This window comes from Spodoptera frugiperda, chromosome 24 (genome assembly GCF_023101765.2).
Source record: "Spodoptera frugiperda isolate SF20-4 chromosome 24, AGI-APGP_CSIRO_Sfru_2.0, whole genome shotgun sequence".
NCBI classification, from domain to species: domain Eukaryota; kingdom Metazoa; phylum Arthropoda; class Insecta; order Lepidoptera; family Noctuidae; genus Spodoptera; species Spodoptera frugiperda.
In genome coordinates, this window is record NC_064235.1 from 1,880,240 (window position 1) to 1,895,649 (window position 15,410).

The 15,410-nt window shown below is 41.1% G+C and overlaps 2 protein-coding genes across 13 annotated transcripts in view; one reads left to right on the forward strand and one right to left on the reverse strand.

Moving 5' to 3' along the window:
- LOC118278704 (grpE protein homolog, mitochondrial) overlaps nt 1–15,410 on the forward strand; it is a 93,866-nt gene that overhangs the window by 12,613 nt on the left and 65,843 nt on the right. The gene's annotated exons all lie outside the window — the stretch shown is intronic.
- The window catches only part of LOC118278706 (suppressor of cytokine signaling 5), a 49,541-nt gene continuing 34,202 nt past the window's right edge, over nt 72–15,410 (reverse strand). For 3 of the 12 annotated variants that reach the window (XR_007706851.1, XR_007706853.1, XR_007706850.1), the window contains exon 13: nt 8,116–8,246. Coding sequence is in view for 7 of the 12 variants with exons in the window: in XM_050703715.1 (XP_050559672.1) it covers nt 703–821; nt 2,541–2,658 (237 nt within the window). In the remaining 5 variants the exon portion in view is untranslated. Of the gene's footprint in view, nt 114–532; nt 822–2,540; nt 2,659–8,115; nt 8,247–8,643; nt 8,897–10,468; nt 10,587–15,410 lie in introns of those variants that run through there. The other 9 variants (XM_050703718.1, XM_050703716.1, XM_050703721.1 and 6 more) reach the window with 7 other exon arrangements.

Here is a 15,410-nt window from a genome sequence, read left to right on the forward strand (position 1 = left end):
ATTCATGTATTTCACGTTTGTATTACCAGGTATTTATGTATAAAATATCATCGGAAATAAGTTCACGGATATTACAGACAGTTTTTGATCCACTTTCTTTACTATAACAATACCTCGATATTTCAATAAACTTGTCATTTCAAACTAAAGCCAATGTGCCCCCGTATTACACGTCAAGATGTAAATCAAAACATTTTAACACCTATTCCAATAGATATAGGTTTCAAAATAGGTTTGCGACATGTATTTGTTTATAGTCATGCTTCGATAGGTCAATTTTGTTTCACAAAAACTATCTATAATGGAACATTTTTAATATTTATTTTATTCTTTATTGCGGGCAACTATAAGCCATATAACAAAACACATAGAATTTTCTTTTTAACTTAAACTGTAATTGATATAATTTTGACCGACTTCAACAAAAGTAGGAGTTTCTCAGTTTAACTTGTATGTATGTCTGCGATTATCTCACGATCAGCTGAACCCATTTTGATATGATTTTCAGAAACGTATCTATTACACTTAGGAACAGTATTTAGTATAGAAATCAACTTTTTTAAATAGAAGTCGGCATTTTTAAAGCAATGTTAAATGAAAATTTGACCTACAAAACATGACTATTCGACCATAATTACATAATCTGGGGCGTTGTGTAACACATATATATGTATAACATATCGGTATATATACCAGCGGGCGCTAGCAGTGGTGGTGCTCGTACAGGTCCGGCTCCAGGCGTCGAATGCGGACCCTTTGTCTGTAGTGGTACTCCTTGAGGTACAGCCGCAGGCGGGGCGGGAGGGGGAGCTTCTCCACTCCTGTGGGGGGGAGAGAGAACTAGGTTTATATACGTTGTTAATAAATACTGGCTGATTACGGACTTTGTGACTAATAAAAGTAGCCTCAGTTACTCCTTAGTACATCAGCTACCTACGAATAAAAGTCTAGTCACAATCGGAATAGCTGTTTCTGAGATTAGCCGAAACAAACAGACAGACAGACAAAAATTGTAAAATCTATTATTTTGGTGTTATCGGAACACTAGTATTTTGGAATTTTACTTTGTTATTGTGATAAAAACAAAACTAATGACTATACAAATTACCAGTCTTTTTCTTACTGGTTTGTTATACCCTATATGTATAACAAACCAGTAAGAATATAACGTATGTAGTATGTACGTACCGTCGTAGCTAGTGTGCGAGACGATGACTGCCCGCGCCAGTTGCTGCAGCGAGAACGGCTCGCTGCGCGGCAGTAAGAATATAACGTATGTAGTATGTACGTACCGTCGTAGCTAGTGTGCGAGACGATGACTGCCCGCGCCAGTTGCTGCAGCGAGAACGGCTCGCTGCGCGGCAGTAAGAATATAACGTATGTAGTATGTACGTACCGTCGTAGCTAGTGTGCGAGACGATGACTGCCCGCGCCAGTTGCTGCAGCGAGAACGGCTCGCTGCGCGGCAGTAAGAATATAACGTATGTAGTATGTACGTACCGTCGTAGCTAGTGTGCGAGACGATGACTGCCCGCGCCAGTTGCTGCAGCGAGAACGGCTCGCTGCGCGGCAGTAAGAATATAACGTATGTAGTATGTACGTACCGTCGTAGCTAGTGTGCGAGACGATGACTGCCCGCGCCAGTTGCTGCAGCGAGAACGGCTCGCTGCGCGGCAGTAAGAATATAACGTATGTAGTATGTACGTACCGTCGTAGCTAGTGTGCGAGACGATGACTGCCCGCGCCAGTTGCTGCAGCGAGAACGGCTCGCTGCGCGGCAGTAAGAATATAACGTATGTAGTATGTACGTACCGTCGTAGCTAGTGTGCGAGACGATGACTGCCCGCGCCAGTTGCTGCAGCGAGAACGGCTCGCTGCGCGGCAGTAAGAATATAACGTATGTAGTATGTACGTACCGTCGTAGCTAGTGTGCGAGACGATGACTGCCCGCGCCAGTTGCTGCAGCGAGAACGGCTCGCTGCGCGGCAGTAAGAATATAACGTATGTAGTATGTACGTACCGTCGTAGCTAGTGTGCGAGACGATGACTGCCCGCGCCAGTTGCTGCAGCGAGAACGGCTCGCTGCGCGGCAGTAAGAATATAACGTATGTAGTATGTACGTACCGTCGTAGCTAGTGTGCGAGACGATGACTGCCCGCGCCAGTTGCTGCAGCGAGAACGGCTCGCTGCGCGGCAGTAAGAATATAACGTATGTAGTATGTACGTACCGTCGTAGCTAGTGTGCGAGACGATGACTGCCCGCGCCAGTTGCTGCAGCGAGAACGGCTCGCTGCGCGGCAGTAAGAATATAACGTATGTAGTATGTACGTACCGTCGTAGCTAGTGTGCGAGACGATGACTGCCCGCGCCAGTTGCTGCAGCGAGAACGGCTCGCTGCGCGGCAGTAAGAATATAACGTATGTAGTATGTACGTACCGTCGTAGCTAGTGTGCGAGACGATGACTGCCCGCGCCAGTTGCTGCAGCGAGAACGGCTCGCTGCGCGGCAGTAAGAATATAACGTATGTAGTATGTACGTACCGTCGTAGCTAGTGTGCGAGACGATGACTGCCCGCGCCAGTTGCTGCAGCGAGAACGGCTCGCTGCGCGGCAGCGGCGCCGTCAGCATCGGCTCGAAGAACATCACGCACGCGGGGTCCTGGGGGGGAGCAATCAGCAAATAGAAACATTATAACGTGGATAGAATATATAAGGGAATTTTGGGTACTTTTGTTAAGATTTCTGAGTTCGAAAATACCTTAGTTTCATAGAAAACCAGCATTTTTGTAAAAAAATTATCCCAGATCTTTGTATTAAGATGGATTTTTACATTGATTTTCTGTCAAACATTTATTATGACTCCAATTTTGAACATTTTCCTAATGCTATTTTTTCTCCTGTGTTGTGTAACAAACATACAAGTAACAATAATTTTAAGGTACTCGCTGTAAAAACTAAAGCGGTGTAATTTTTTTATATGGAGTAGGTCGGCAAACGAGCAGTCCTATCGCCTGATATTAAGCAACCAGCGCTGCTTATTGACACCCACAACATTAAAGGAGCCACAGACGCGTTGCCAGTCTATAAAAATGGAATAGAGTGTATAAAATTGTGTATATTACCTTGTAATGCTCGATGAGCTTGGTGACGGTGGGCGCGGCGAAGACGGCGGGGTCGTGCGAGTCGAAGCTGAAGGTGTGCTGGTAGTGCTCGATGCGCGCGTGCAGCGAGCGCCCGTACTTGCGGAACGACACGCTGAACAGGTGCTCCTCCTGGCCGAGTCGCGCAACGGGAACGTGCCGCCGGACACGGCGGATACAAGCAACCATTGTGGAACCACACCGATATCTACACGCAATGACATCCATACACACACTACCGCGCCGCGCACCAGTCGGCGTTGCTCACGCTTCGACTCTGCGCTAGTACAAACTGACCCTTAATCCTCGAAGGATAGGCAGGGATGACCAGTATATTGACATTTCTCCCTCAATTTCCAGTAGATTCCATAAATATATAGTTTATATGTAATATGTATGTGTGTATAACTGTAGTCTGATCACAACTGTGTGTGTGTGGTGGTAGTTGTTCCAAATATAGGCGGTTATTGTTAACAAATGAGTTTTATTTTATTACCTTTACCCCCTCCCCCCTCTGCTCAGCTCGAAGTCAAAGTCAAAATTATTTATTTCAATTAGACCAGGAAGGCACTTTCGAACGTCAAAGCAAATATAATAATATTAATAACGTCAGTCTGTCGGTCAGTCCTCTAGTGAAGCTATTTGCTCGTTCCAAAGTGTAGATTCCTATGGAGAAGGACGAGCAAGAAACTCCATAGGTTACTCTTTTTCAATCAGATTCACAATACAATTCTTGGTTACATTGTTTTGATTGCTTCAACTATGTGAGAACAATCTCGAATCTCGCTTTGAGGGATTCCTTTTCTACCTGAGTATGTACCAGGTATAACGTGTTGGGGGAAGATTTTGGAATCTGCGCTCCTGAAAAGCTTTAACCCAAGACATCCCACACTCGAGCTAGCAGCCGAGTAAATGCCGCAGTACACAGTACAAGAGCATATGTCACGTGCATTGGGTTTCTGTGAGTGCCGAGAGGTTCTGGGCTCTGATTGGTTGGTTCATTCCAGTGTCGAACGCGCTCTCGTTTCGCTTTCGTTCAACGTAAAGCTAACTCGTACTAAGGGTACTGAAGATTGGAAAATTTCCTTTAAAGTCGTCAAAATGATAAAAACGGTCTTTATTCTGAAACTATGAAGAAAGAAAACAAAGCGAATGTATTTTAAAATATATTTATTTTATATTTCATTATCTTTGTACGCACGGAGTGCTAATAATACATTTTGTCATAACGTTTAACTGGCGGAACAATCGGTGCGAGCGACTGTCTTACTTCAATGGTAGTCTCCACTGTTCTGGTATACTAGCTTCTGCCGGCGGCTTCGCCTGCATCCCCGCGGTATAACAAATAGCCTCGGGGCCGTTCATTAATCACAGGTAAGAAAATAAACATTGATTCAGTACAGAGACAGTAGCTATTGTTATACTAAATATTATATAAAGCTGAAGAGTTTGTTTGATAACGCGCTAATCTCCTACTGGTCTGATTTGAATAATTATTTTTGTGTTGGATAGTCCATTCATCGAGGAAGGTTATAAAATATAGGCTATAAAACATCACGCTATGACCAATAGGGACCGAGCAGAGCGGGTGAAACTGCGCGAGGGTAGCTAGTAGTATTTTCTTTTAACGAAGCTATATATTTTGTACTGAAACAACCTTTATTTAAATAACTTACTCGTTACACAGCTGATTTTAATAGATCATGAAAATAAACTAATATTATTAAGTTTTTAATGTTCATAGTAGACATTTAGTGAACAACTACCATTGCTTCAGACATAAATAGCTCACACCGATTGCTTCTCCATAAAAACTTAAATTAAAACTTTTATTATATTTATTTATAAACTATATTACAGTAATTTACAATGTACAGTAGTAAAATGTAAAATTATAATTGTTAATAATACAATATTTTGATATTAATATTAGCTATAATAACTCCGTAATTTATATACAAAAATATATCACTACATAGTATAAAACAAAGTCGCTTTCTCTGTATTCCTTAAATCTTTAAAACTACGCAATAGATTAATAGATAGAGTAATTCAAGAGGAAGGTTTATATGTATAATACATGCATAATATATCACCATTGCACCCATGCGAAGCTGGGGCGGGTCGCTAGTCAAATATAAAACAGTGATTTCGAAATTTCATTAGCAATTTTTGTGTTAAAAAAAATTGTTTTTTTTTTTTTTATAAAAGACCTGTGTTCTTGTAAGTAAAATCTGCCAAGTCGAGTAAAAACAAGCGGTACGGCCGTACCATCCTTTTCTCGAAGCCATTCAGGCCAATTTCGACCGCCTATAACTTCGTTGTGGATAAAACAAGAAGCCTGCATTTTCAAATATTCTCTACTCGAGCTGGGAATCAAACCATGCTTCGTACTACATGCCTCATTACTCGAGTTGTCTAGCAAAAGGTCTGTAGTTCGATTCTCAGTCAAGAAATTACGCAATCCTTTTTTTTCACTCTTACGAGAACATATTTCAGTGAACAAGATATAAAAATAAAATAATCAATGTATGTATGTATGTATGTATGTTCGTCACATATTATATTAATATCAAAATACTATAAAAAACATAATTTATAAATAATAATAAGTATTAAATATAAAAACCGACGTGTTTAACTTCTAATGACAATATTACGCGATTTCCATTTAACACCACCGCTACTCTTACCGCGGGTGTAGTATACCCAACTGAGGATCTACACATTTGACAGAAACTGGACAGCAGTGGTACTGAGCCTTTTATACTGCGATCTAACAAGCGTGGGGGTTGGAGATCGCAGTATAAAAGGTTCAGGTTTATCAGAGAGCGCTGCTGCACGGTCTCTGTCTAATGTGTAGTGTCTTAGTCGGGTATACCACACCCACGGAAAGAGTAGAGTAGATACACGCATGTAATATTCCCAAAATATTTATCATTAATTTCAGACATATTTTTTTGAATTTTTTCTAATAATACGTACCATCATTTTACTAAACACAGTGAACAGGTTTTTTTTTCAATAAAAGGAGTAACCTATGGAGTTTCTTGCTCGTTCTTCTCCATAGGAATCTACACTTGGAGTTATATAAACACTGTATTTAGTAAAAACTAGTACATAAGACGGCAGCACAACGAAATTATATTTATTATGGCATAGACCCCGGCAAACGAGCAGACGGATCACCTGATGGTAAGCAATCGCCGCCGCCCATGGACACTTGAAACACCAGAGGCGTTACAAGTGCGTTGCCGGACTTTTGGGGGTTAGGAATTTAAGGGTTGTTGGGGAATCGGGGATTGGGAAGATTGGGAAGGGGGTAATTGGGCCTCCGGTAACCTCACTCACACAACGCAAGCGTTGTTGTGTTGCACCTAATACAAGCGAGTTGAAATGTTAAGATATTTAGTTATGCTGCCGTCTCTATTACAGAAACAATAATGGCAAATAACGCTTCCTTTGAAAAGGGAGCCAATTGTTACATCAATGTTATTTCGTTTCGTCTCTACTATTAAAACGGGGTAGGCAGACAAATAGCTTGATAGTAGTTTAAGAATTTCATTGATATAAAAAATATTTCAAACAAACTTGATTACGTTTTTTTAACCGACTTCAATGAAAAAGGAGGTTCTCAAGTTGACCTGTATGTATGTATGTTTGTGCGCGATTATCTCGCGTTTGACTGAACCGATTTTGATGCAGAATTCAGCATAGTATTTGTCAGACTTAGGAGAAGGTTTTAGGTATATTACCTGACTTATAAAATGTGTTAAAGAAAATTGAAGGCAGTTCTCTTTTTACGACCTGATAAGGGTCACAGAGCGTCGCTGTATGCAGGTCGCTTCCAACCTCGCGATGTGTAGTCATTGGGGGGGGGGGGCAGTACGTGGCTGATTGCAAGACGATGGTGAGGCTAGTCTCCTACTAGTCACATTTATACAAACGAAACAACACTGACTGACAACTAAAGGTAAGCGTCCACAGGCCCGCATCGTACGCATCGCACGCAACGGACTTTAGTTTGTCTTGTATAGAAACTCATACAACTGCGTCCACTGATCCGCATCGTACGGACCGCATCATCGGCAATGCCTACATGCGATGCGTACTGATGACGTCATACGGAATGCGTGCGATGCGTGCGATGGCCTGTGGACGCTTACCTTAAATCATATGAATATAAAAAACATCTCCGTTATACCAAAAAATATACATTTGTTTCTCTAATTGTATATAACTTTAACGTTACCCTACATTATATTTTATAATTAATTAATTAATATAACAAGGCATTATTTATTTAGTGATTTCACTATCAAACACCCCTATAGGGGTTTAAACCATCAAATCCGTTTTGTACCGAGTTCATTCCCGGTTGAGATACAATTTTGTAGGACTTTCTTGTTTATAAAAAAAGAGATTTTCTTTTTGTAATAAAACTTTAGTTTGAAATAACATGATTATTTAAATAAGGTTTTTTTTTATATTTTCGTCACATTAAAACTTTCTAAAATCCGTTTCGGGATCGAATAACTGATACATTAATGCAGTGGCATAGCCTGTCTTGGCGGGACCCCGTATAAAAAATAGTTTGTTTTTTTGAGGGGGGAAAATCATCTATTATGCACCAATTTCTTTTCCCGCCCATCTCTCAGGCCTCAAAGAGGGGACTTACCGATGCTATAACATCGAGCTCATTTATTTGGGGGCTCTTATGATGACGTTAATTTCCCTAATGTTGCTGCCAACTTTTGAAAGCATGTTTGCAAACAGAAATTGATTATTTAGACTTTTGTAATTTCTGAAATGAATTAAAATTTTATGTTTATGTTTTGCTTACGCACGTTGGATCCCCTGTGGCTTGGGCCCCGTATAATTGATACGGAGCTAGCTACGCCCTGCATTCATATATTTCATGTTTGTATTACCAAGTATTTATGTATAAAATATCATCGAAAATAAGTTCACGGATATTACAGACAGTTTTTGATCCACTTTCTTTACTATAACAATACCTCGATATTTCAATAAACTTGTCATTTCAAACTAAAGCCAATGTGCCCCCGTATTACACGTCAAGATGTAAATCAAAATATTTTAACACCTATTCCAATAGATATAGGTTTCAAAATAGGTTTGCGACATGTATTTGTTTATAGTCATGCTTAAATAAGTCAAATTAGTTTAATAAAATCTGCCTATAAAGGATCATTTTAATATTTATTTCATTCAATATTTCAGGCAACTATAGGCCTTATAACAAAACACATAGAATCTTTCATAACTTGAACTAAAATTAGCCAAATTTTTGACCGACTTCAACAAAATTAGGAGGTTCTCAGTTTGACTTGTATGTATGTATGTCTACAATTATCTCGCGATCAGCTGAACCCATTTTTAATGTGGTTTTCAGAAACATGTCTATTACACTTTAGGACAGAATTTAGTATATTAACCGACATCATTACTAATCAACTTTCAATAAAAATATCAGTGAATTGAAGTCGGCTTTTTTAAAGCAATGTTAAATGAATATTTGACTTTCAAAACATGACTATTCGACCATTATTACATAATCTGGGGCGTTGTGTAACACATATATATGTATAACATATCGGTGTATATACCAGCGGCGCTAGCAGTGGTGGTGCTCGTACAGGTCCGGCTCCAGGCGTCGAATGCGGACCCTTTGTCTGTAGTGGTACTCCTTGAGGTACAGCCGCAGGCGGGGCGGGAGGGGGAGCTTCTCCACTCCTGTGGGGGGGGAGAGAGAACTAGGTTTATATACGCTGTTAATAGATATTAGCTGATGTCCGCGTGGATGAAGTACTTTGTGGCTTATAAAAGTAGCCTAAATTACTCCTTAGTACATCAGCTACCTGCCAATAAAAGTTCCGTCAAAATCGGTACAGCCATTTCTGAGATTAGCCGAAACAAACAGACAGACAGACAAAAATGGTTAAAAATGTGATTTTGGTGTATGTATCATTGAAATACTCATTAGTTTTATTTTTCTCACAATAACGAAACAACAAAATTGAAGTCATTAGATGATTTTCCCCCTTCAAAAAAAAAAAAAAAGCGTGCGCTCGCTTTCACAAGCTGTAAGCAACGACGCACCTGAGCCGTCTTATCGGAAGACTAGTAATTAGGTAGGTATTTTGGAACATTACTTACTTTACTTTACTTTGTTATTGTGATAAAAATAAAACTAATAAGTATACAAATTACCAGTCACCCTATATAATAAACCAGTAAGAATATAACGTATGTAGTATGTACGTACCGTCGTAGCTAGTGTGCGAGACGATGACTGCCCGCGCCAGTTGCTGCAGCGAGAACGGCTCGCTGCGCGGCAGTAAGAATATAACGTATGTAGTATGTACGTACCGTCGTAGCTAGTGTGCGAGACGATGACTGCCCGCGCCAGTTGCTGCAGCGAGAACGGCTCGCTGCGCGGCAGTAAGAATATAACGTATGTAGTATGTACGTACCGTCGTAGCTAGTGTGCGAGACGATGACTGCCCGCGCCAGTTGCTGCAGCGAGAACGGCTCGCTGCGCGGCAGTAAGAATATAACGTATGTAGTATGTACGTACCGTCGTAGCTAGTGTGCGAGACGATGACTGCCCGCGCCAGTTGCTGCAGCGAGAACGGCTCGCTGCGCGGCAGTAAGAATATAACGTATGTAGTATGTACGTACCGTCGTAGCTAGTGTGCGAGACGATGACTGCCCGCGCCAGTTGCTGCAGCGAGAACGGCTCGCTGCGCGGCAGTAAGAATATAACGTATGTAGTATGTACGTACCGTCGTAGCTAGTGTGCGAGACGATGACTGCCCGCGCCAGTTGCTGCAGCGAGAACGGCTCGCTGCGCGGCAGTAAGAATATAACGTATGTAGTATGTACGTACCGTCGTAGCTAGTGTGCGAGACGATGACTGCCCGCGCCAGTTGCTGCAGCGAGAACGGCTCGCTGCGCGGCAGTAAGAATATAACGTATGTAGTATGTACGTACCGTCGTAGCTAGTGTGCGAGACGATGACTGCCCGCGCCAGTTGCTGCAGCGAGAACGGCTCGCTGCGCGGCAGTAAGAATATAACGTATGTAGTATGTACGTACCGTCGTAGCTAGTGTGCGAGACGATGACTGCCCGCGCCAGTTGCTGCAGCGAGAACGGCTCGCTGCGCGGCAGTAAGAATATAACGTATGTAGTATGTACGTACCGTCGTAGCTAGTGTGCGAGACGATGACTGCCCGCGCCAGTTGCTGCAGCGAGAACGGCTCGCTGCGCGGCAGTAAGAATATAACGTATGTAGTATGTACGTACCGTCGTAGCTAGTGTGCGAGACGATGACTGCCCGCGCCAGTTGCTGCAGCGAGAACGGCTCGCTGCGCGGCAGCGGCGCCGTCAGCATCGGCTCGAAGAACATCACGCACGCGGGGTCCTGGGGGGAGGGGGGCACATTGGGACATTATAATGTGGATAGAATATATAAGGGAATTTTGGGTACTTTTGTTAAGATTTCAGTCCTCAAAAATACTCTAGTTCCATAGAAAACCAGAATTTTTTGACCGAGATTTTTATTAAATTTTTATCCTACATCTTTGTATTAAGATGGATTTTTACATTGATTTTCTGTCAAACATTTATTATGGCTCCAATTTTGAACATTAAAACCTTTACTTATGCTATTCTTTCTCCTGTATTGTGTAACAAACAAACAACTTCACATACACATGACATCCAGACCCGGAACAACAGTTTGTGAAACACAAAAAGAGTATACAGTGCCGTCCATAGAAACCCACTAAACCAGTGGAATCACAGGTGCGTTGCCAGTGTATAAAAATTGTATAAAATTTGGTATATTACCTTGTAATGCTCGATGAGCTTGGTGACGGTGGGCGCGGCGAAGACGGCGGGGTCGTGCGAGTCGAAGCTGAAGGTGTGCTGGTAGTGCTCGATGCGCGCGTGCAGCGAGCGCCCGTACTTGCGGAACGACACGCTGAACAGGTGCTCCTCCTGGCCGAGTCGCGCAACGGGAACGTGCCGCCGGGACACGGCGGATACAAGCAACGATTGTGGAACCACACCGATATCTACACGCAATGACATCCATACACACATTACCGCGCCGCGCACCAGTGGGCGCTGCTCACAAATACGAAGAATGCGACCTTTACCCCGTCCCCCCTCTGCTCGCTTTTTGAGGGATTCCATTCCTACCTGAGTATGTACCAGGTATAACGTGTTTTTTTTTTTTGAGGGGGAAAATCATCCAATGTCTTCTCCCGCCTTGGGCGAGGCGAGAGGGAGTGTCAGACTCTTACTGACTAAAAACCACCCCGTTCCTTCTCCTGCTTTTCGAGCCGGAGCCCCGGAAAACCCGCTAGGTAGTCCGCAGCTCCGGATCAGAGGTATAACGTGTTGGGGGAACATTTTGGTATCTGCGCTCCTGAAAAGCTTTAACCCAAGACATCCCACACTCGAGCTAGCCGAGTAAATGCCGCAGTACACGGCACCAAGAGTATATGTCGCGTGCATTGGGTTTCTGTGAGTGCCGAGAGGTTCTGGGCTCTGATTGGTTGGTTCATTCCAGTGTCGGACGCGCTCGTTTCGCTTTCGTTCAACGTAAAACTAACTCGTACTAAGGGTACTGAAGACTGGATTTTTTTTTATGAGACATGCCGGTAATCGAGCAGACGTATTACCTGATGGTAAGCAATCGCTGCCGCCCATGGACACTTGAAACACCAGAGGCTTTACAAGTGCGTTACCGGCTTTTTGGGAGTTAGGAATTTAAGGGTTGTTGTTCAGGAATGGGGATGGTGAAGATTGGGATGGGGGAATTGGGCCTCCGGTAACCTCACTCACACAACGAAACACAACGCAAGCGTTGTTTCATGTCGGTTTTCTGTTTTTCCTTTAAAGTCGTCAATATGATAAAAAAGGGTCGTAATTCTGAAACTGTGTTGAAAGAAAACAAAGCGAATGTATTTTAAAATATATTTATTTTATATTTCATTATCTTTGTACGCACGGAGTGCTAATAATACATTTTGTCATAACGTTTGGTTGGCGGAGCAATCGGTGCGAGCGACTGTCTTACTTCAAAGGTAGTGTCCACTGTTCTGGTATACTAGCTTCTGCCGGCGGCTTCGCCTGTATCCCCGCGGTATAACAAATAGCCTCGGGGCCGTTCATTAATCACAGGTTAGAAAATAAACATTGATTCAGTACAGAGACAGTAGCTGTTGTTATACTAAATATTATACAATGTGATAGGGGTGGGACTTCTAACCTGTTAAGGCTGAGTACTACATCTAATTTTATCGACAAAAAAATAATATGGGGGTTGAACCCCTAATTGAAAATATTGAAAATAGTGTTTTTTTCGGTAAAAATAATTCACAAATGATTTTTTTTCTCACCAAAACATTATCAAACATATGAAAAAAGTAATGAATTAGTTAGCCAAGGTTATTAGCTACCGTTTGTCGTTTTTTTTTGTTTCTACGACGCATAGAGCCTTTGATATCAAAAAAAGTAAAAAAAATATTAAAATAGCCATAATTTTTAGGGGAGGGGATTCGACCCCTTCGACCCCGACTTTTATCGATAAAATTAGTTGTAGTACTCAGCCTTAACGGGTTAGAAGTCTCACCCATATCACATTGTATTATATGTATTAAATATATAAAACTGAAGAGTTTGTTTGAACGCGCTAAGCTCCAGAACTACTGGTCCGATTTGAATAATAATTTTTGTGTTGAATAGTCCATTTATCGAGGAAGGTTATATGCTATAAAACATCACGCTACGACTAATAGGGACCGAGCAGAGCGGTTGAAACTGCGCGAGGGTAGCTAGTAGTATTTTCTTTTAACGAGACCATATATTTTGTACTGAAACAACCTTTATTTAAATAACTTACTCATTACACAGCTGATTTTAATAGATCATGAAAATAAACTACTATTATTAAGTTTTAATGTTCATAGTAGCCATTTAGTGAAAAACTACCATTGTTTTAGACATAAATAGCTCACACCGATTGCTTCTCCATAAAAACTTAAATTTAAACTTTTATTATATTTATTTATCAACTATATTACAGTAATTTACAATGTACAGTAGTAAAATGTAAAATTATAATTATTAATAATACAATATTTTGATATTAATATTAGCTATAATAACTCCGTAATTTATATACAAAAATATAATCACTACATATTATAAAACAAAGTCGCTTTCTCTGTCCCTTTGTACGCCTAAATCTTTAAAACTACGCAACGGATTTTGATGCAGTTTTCTTAAATAGATAGAGTGATTCAAGAGGAAGGTTTATATGTGTAATACATGCATAATATATCACCATTGCACCCATGCGAAGCTGGGACGGGTCGCTAGTCAAATTTAAAACAGTGAATTTGAAATTTCATTAGCAATTTTTGTGTAAAAAAACAATTGTTTTTTTTTATAAAAGACCTGTGTTCTTGTAAGTAAAATCTGAGGGTACGGTAGTGCCTCCGCCAAGTCGAGCAAAAAAAAGCGGCACGGCCGTACCATCCTTTTCTCGAAGCCATTCAGGCCAATTTCGACCGCCTATAACTTCGTTGTGGATAAAACAAGAAGCCTGAATGTTCAGATATTCTCTTCTCGAGCTGGGAATCAAACCATGCTTCGTACTACCTGCCTCATTACTCGAGTTGTCTAGCAAAAGGTCTGTAGTTCGATTCTCAGTCAAGAAATTTGCTAAATCTTTTTTTTTCATCTTACGAGAACATATTTCACTGAACAAGATATAAAAATAAAATAATCAATGTATGTATGTATGTTCGTCACATATATATTAATATCAAAATACTATAAAAAAACATAATTTATAAATAATAATAAGTATTAAATATAAAACCGACTTGTTTAACTTCTAATGACAATATTACGCGATTTCCATTTAACACCACCGCTACTCTTACCGCGGGTGTAGTACACCCGACTGAGGAACAACACATTTGACAGAAACTGGACAGCAGTGGTACTGAACCTTTTAAACTGCGATCTCCAACCTATCTGCCAAGCGTGGAGGGGTTGGAGATCGCAGTATAAAAGGTTCAGGTTTATCAGAGAGCGCTGCTGCCCGGTCTCTGTCTAATGTGTAGTTCCTTAGTCGGGTATACCACACCCACGGAAAGAGTAGAGGTAGATACACGCATGTAATATTGCCAAAATATTTATCATTAATTTCAGACATATCTTTTTGAAATTTTTCTAATAATACGTACCGTCATTTTACTAAACACAGTGAACAGGTTCTTATAATAAAAAGAGTAACCTATGGAGTTTCTTGCTCGTTCTTCTCCATAGGAATCTACACTTGGAGTTATATAAACACTGTATTTAGTAAAAACTAGTACATAAGACGGCAGCACAACGAAATTATATTTATTATGGCATAGACCCCGGCAAACGAGCAGACGGATCACCTGATGGTAAGCAATCGCCGCCGCCCATGGACACTTGAAACACCAGAGGCGTTACAAGTGCGTTGCCTTTTGGGGGTTAGGAATTTAAGGGTTGTTGGGGATTGGGAAGGGGGTAATTGGGCCTCCGGTAACCTCACTCACACAACGCAAGCGTTGTTGTGTTGCACCTAATACAAGCGTGTTGAAATGTTAAGATATTTAGTTATGCTGCCGTCTCAATTACAGAAACAATAATGGCAAATAACGCTTCCTTTGAAAAGGGAGCCAATTGTTACATCAATGTTATTTCGTTTCGTCTCTACTATTCAAACGGGGTAGGTAGACAAATAGCTTGATAGTAGTTTAGGAATTTCATTGATATAAAAAATATTTCAAACAAACTTGATTACGTTTTTTTAACCGACTTCAATGAAAAAGGAGGTTCTCAGTTTGACCTGTATGTATGTATGTTAGTGCGCGATTATCTCGCGTTTGGCTGAACCGATTTTGATGTTGAATACAGCATAGTATTTGTCAGACTTAGGAGAAGGTTTTAGGTATATTACCTGACTTTAAAAAATGGAGGCGGTAAAGAAAATTGAAGGCAAGTTCCCTTTTTGCGACCTGGGGCCTTAGTCTGCTATTATAATTGTGTCAGAATGGTCGATCACTGAGCCATGTAGGTTGTAGTGCGAGAGGGACGGAGCTATGTAGGTTGTATAGCTCCGTCCCTCTCGCACTGCTCAGTGATCGACCATTCTGACACAATTGTAATAGCAGACTAAGGCCCCTGATAAGGG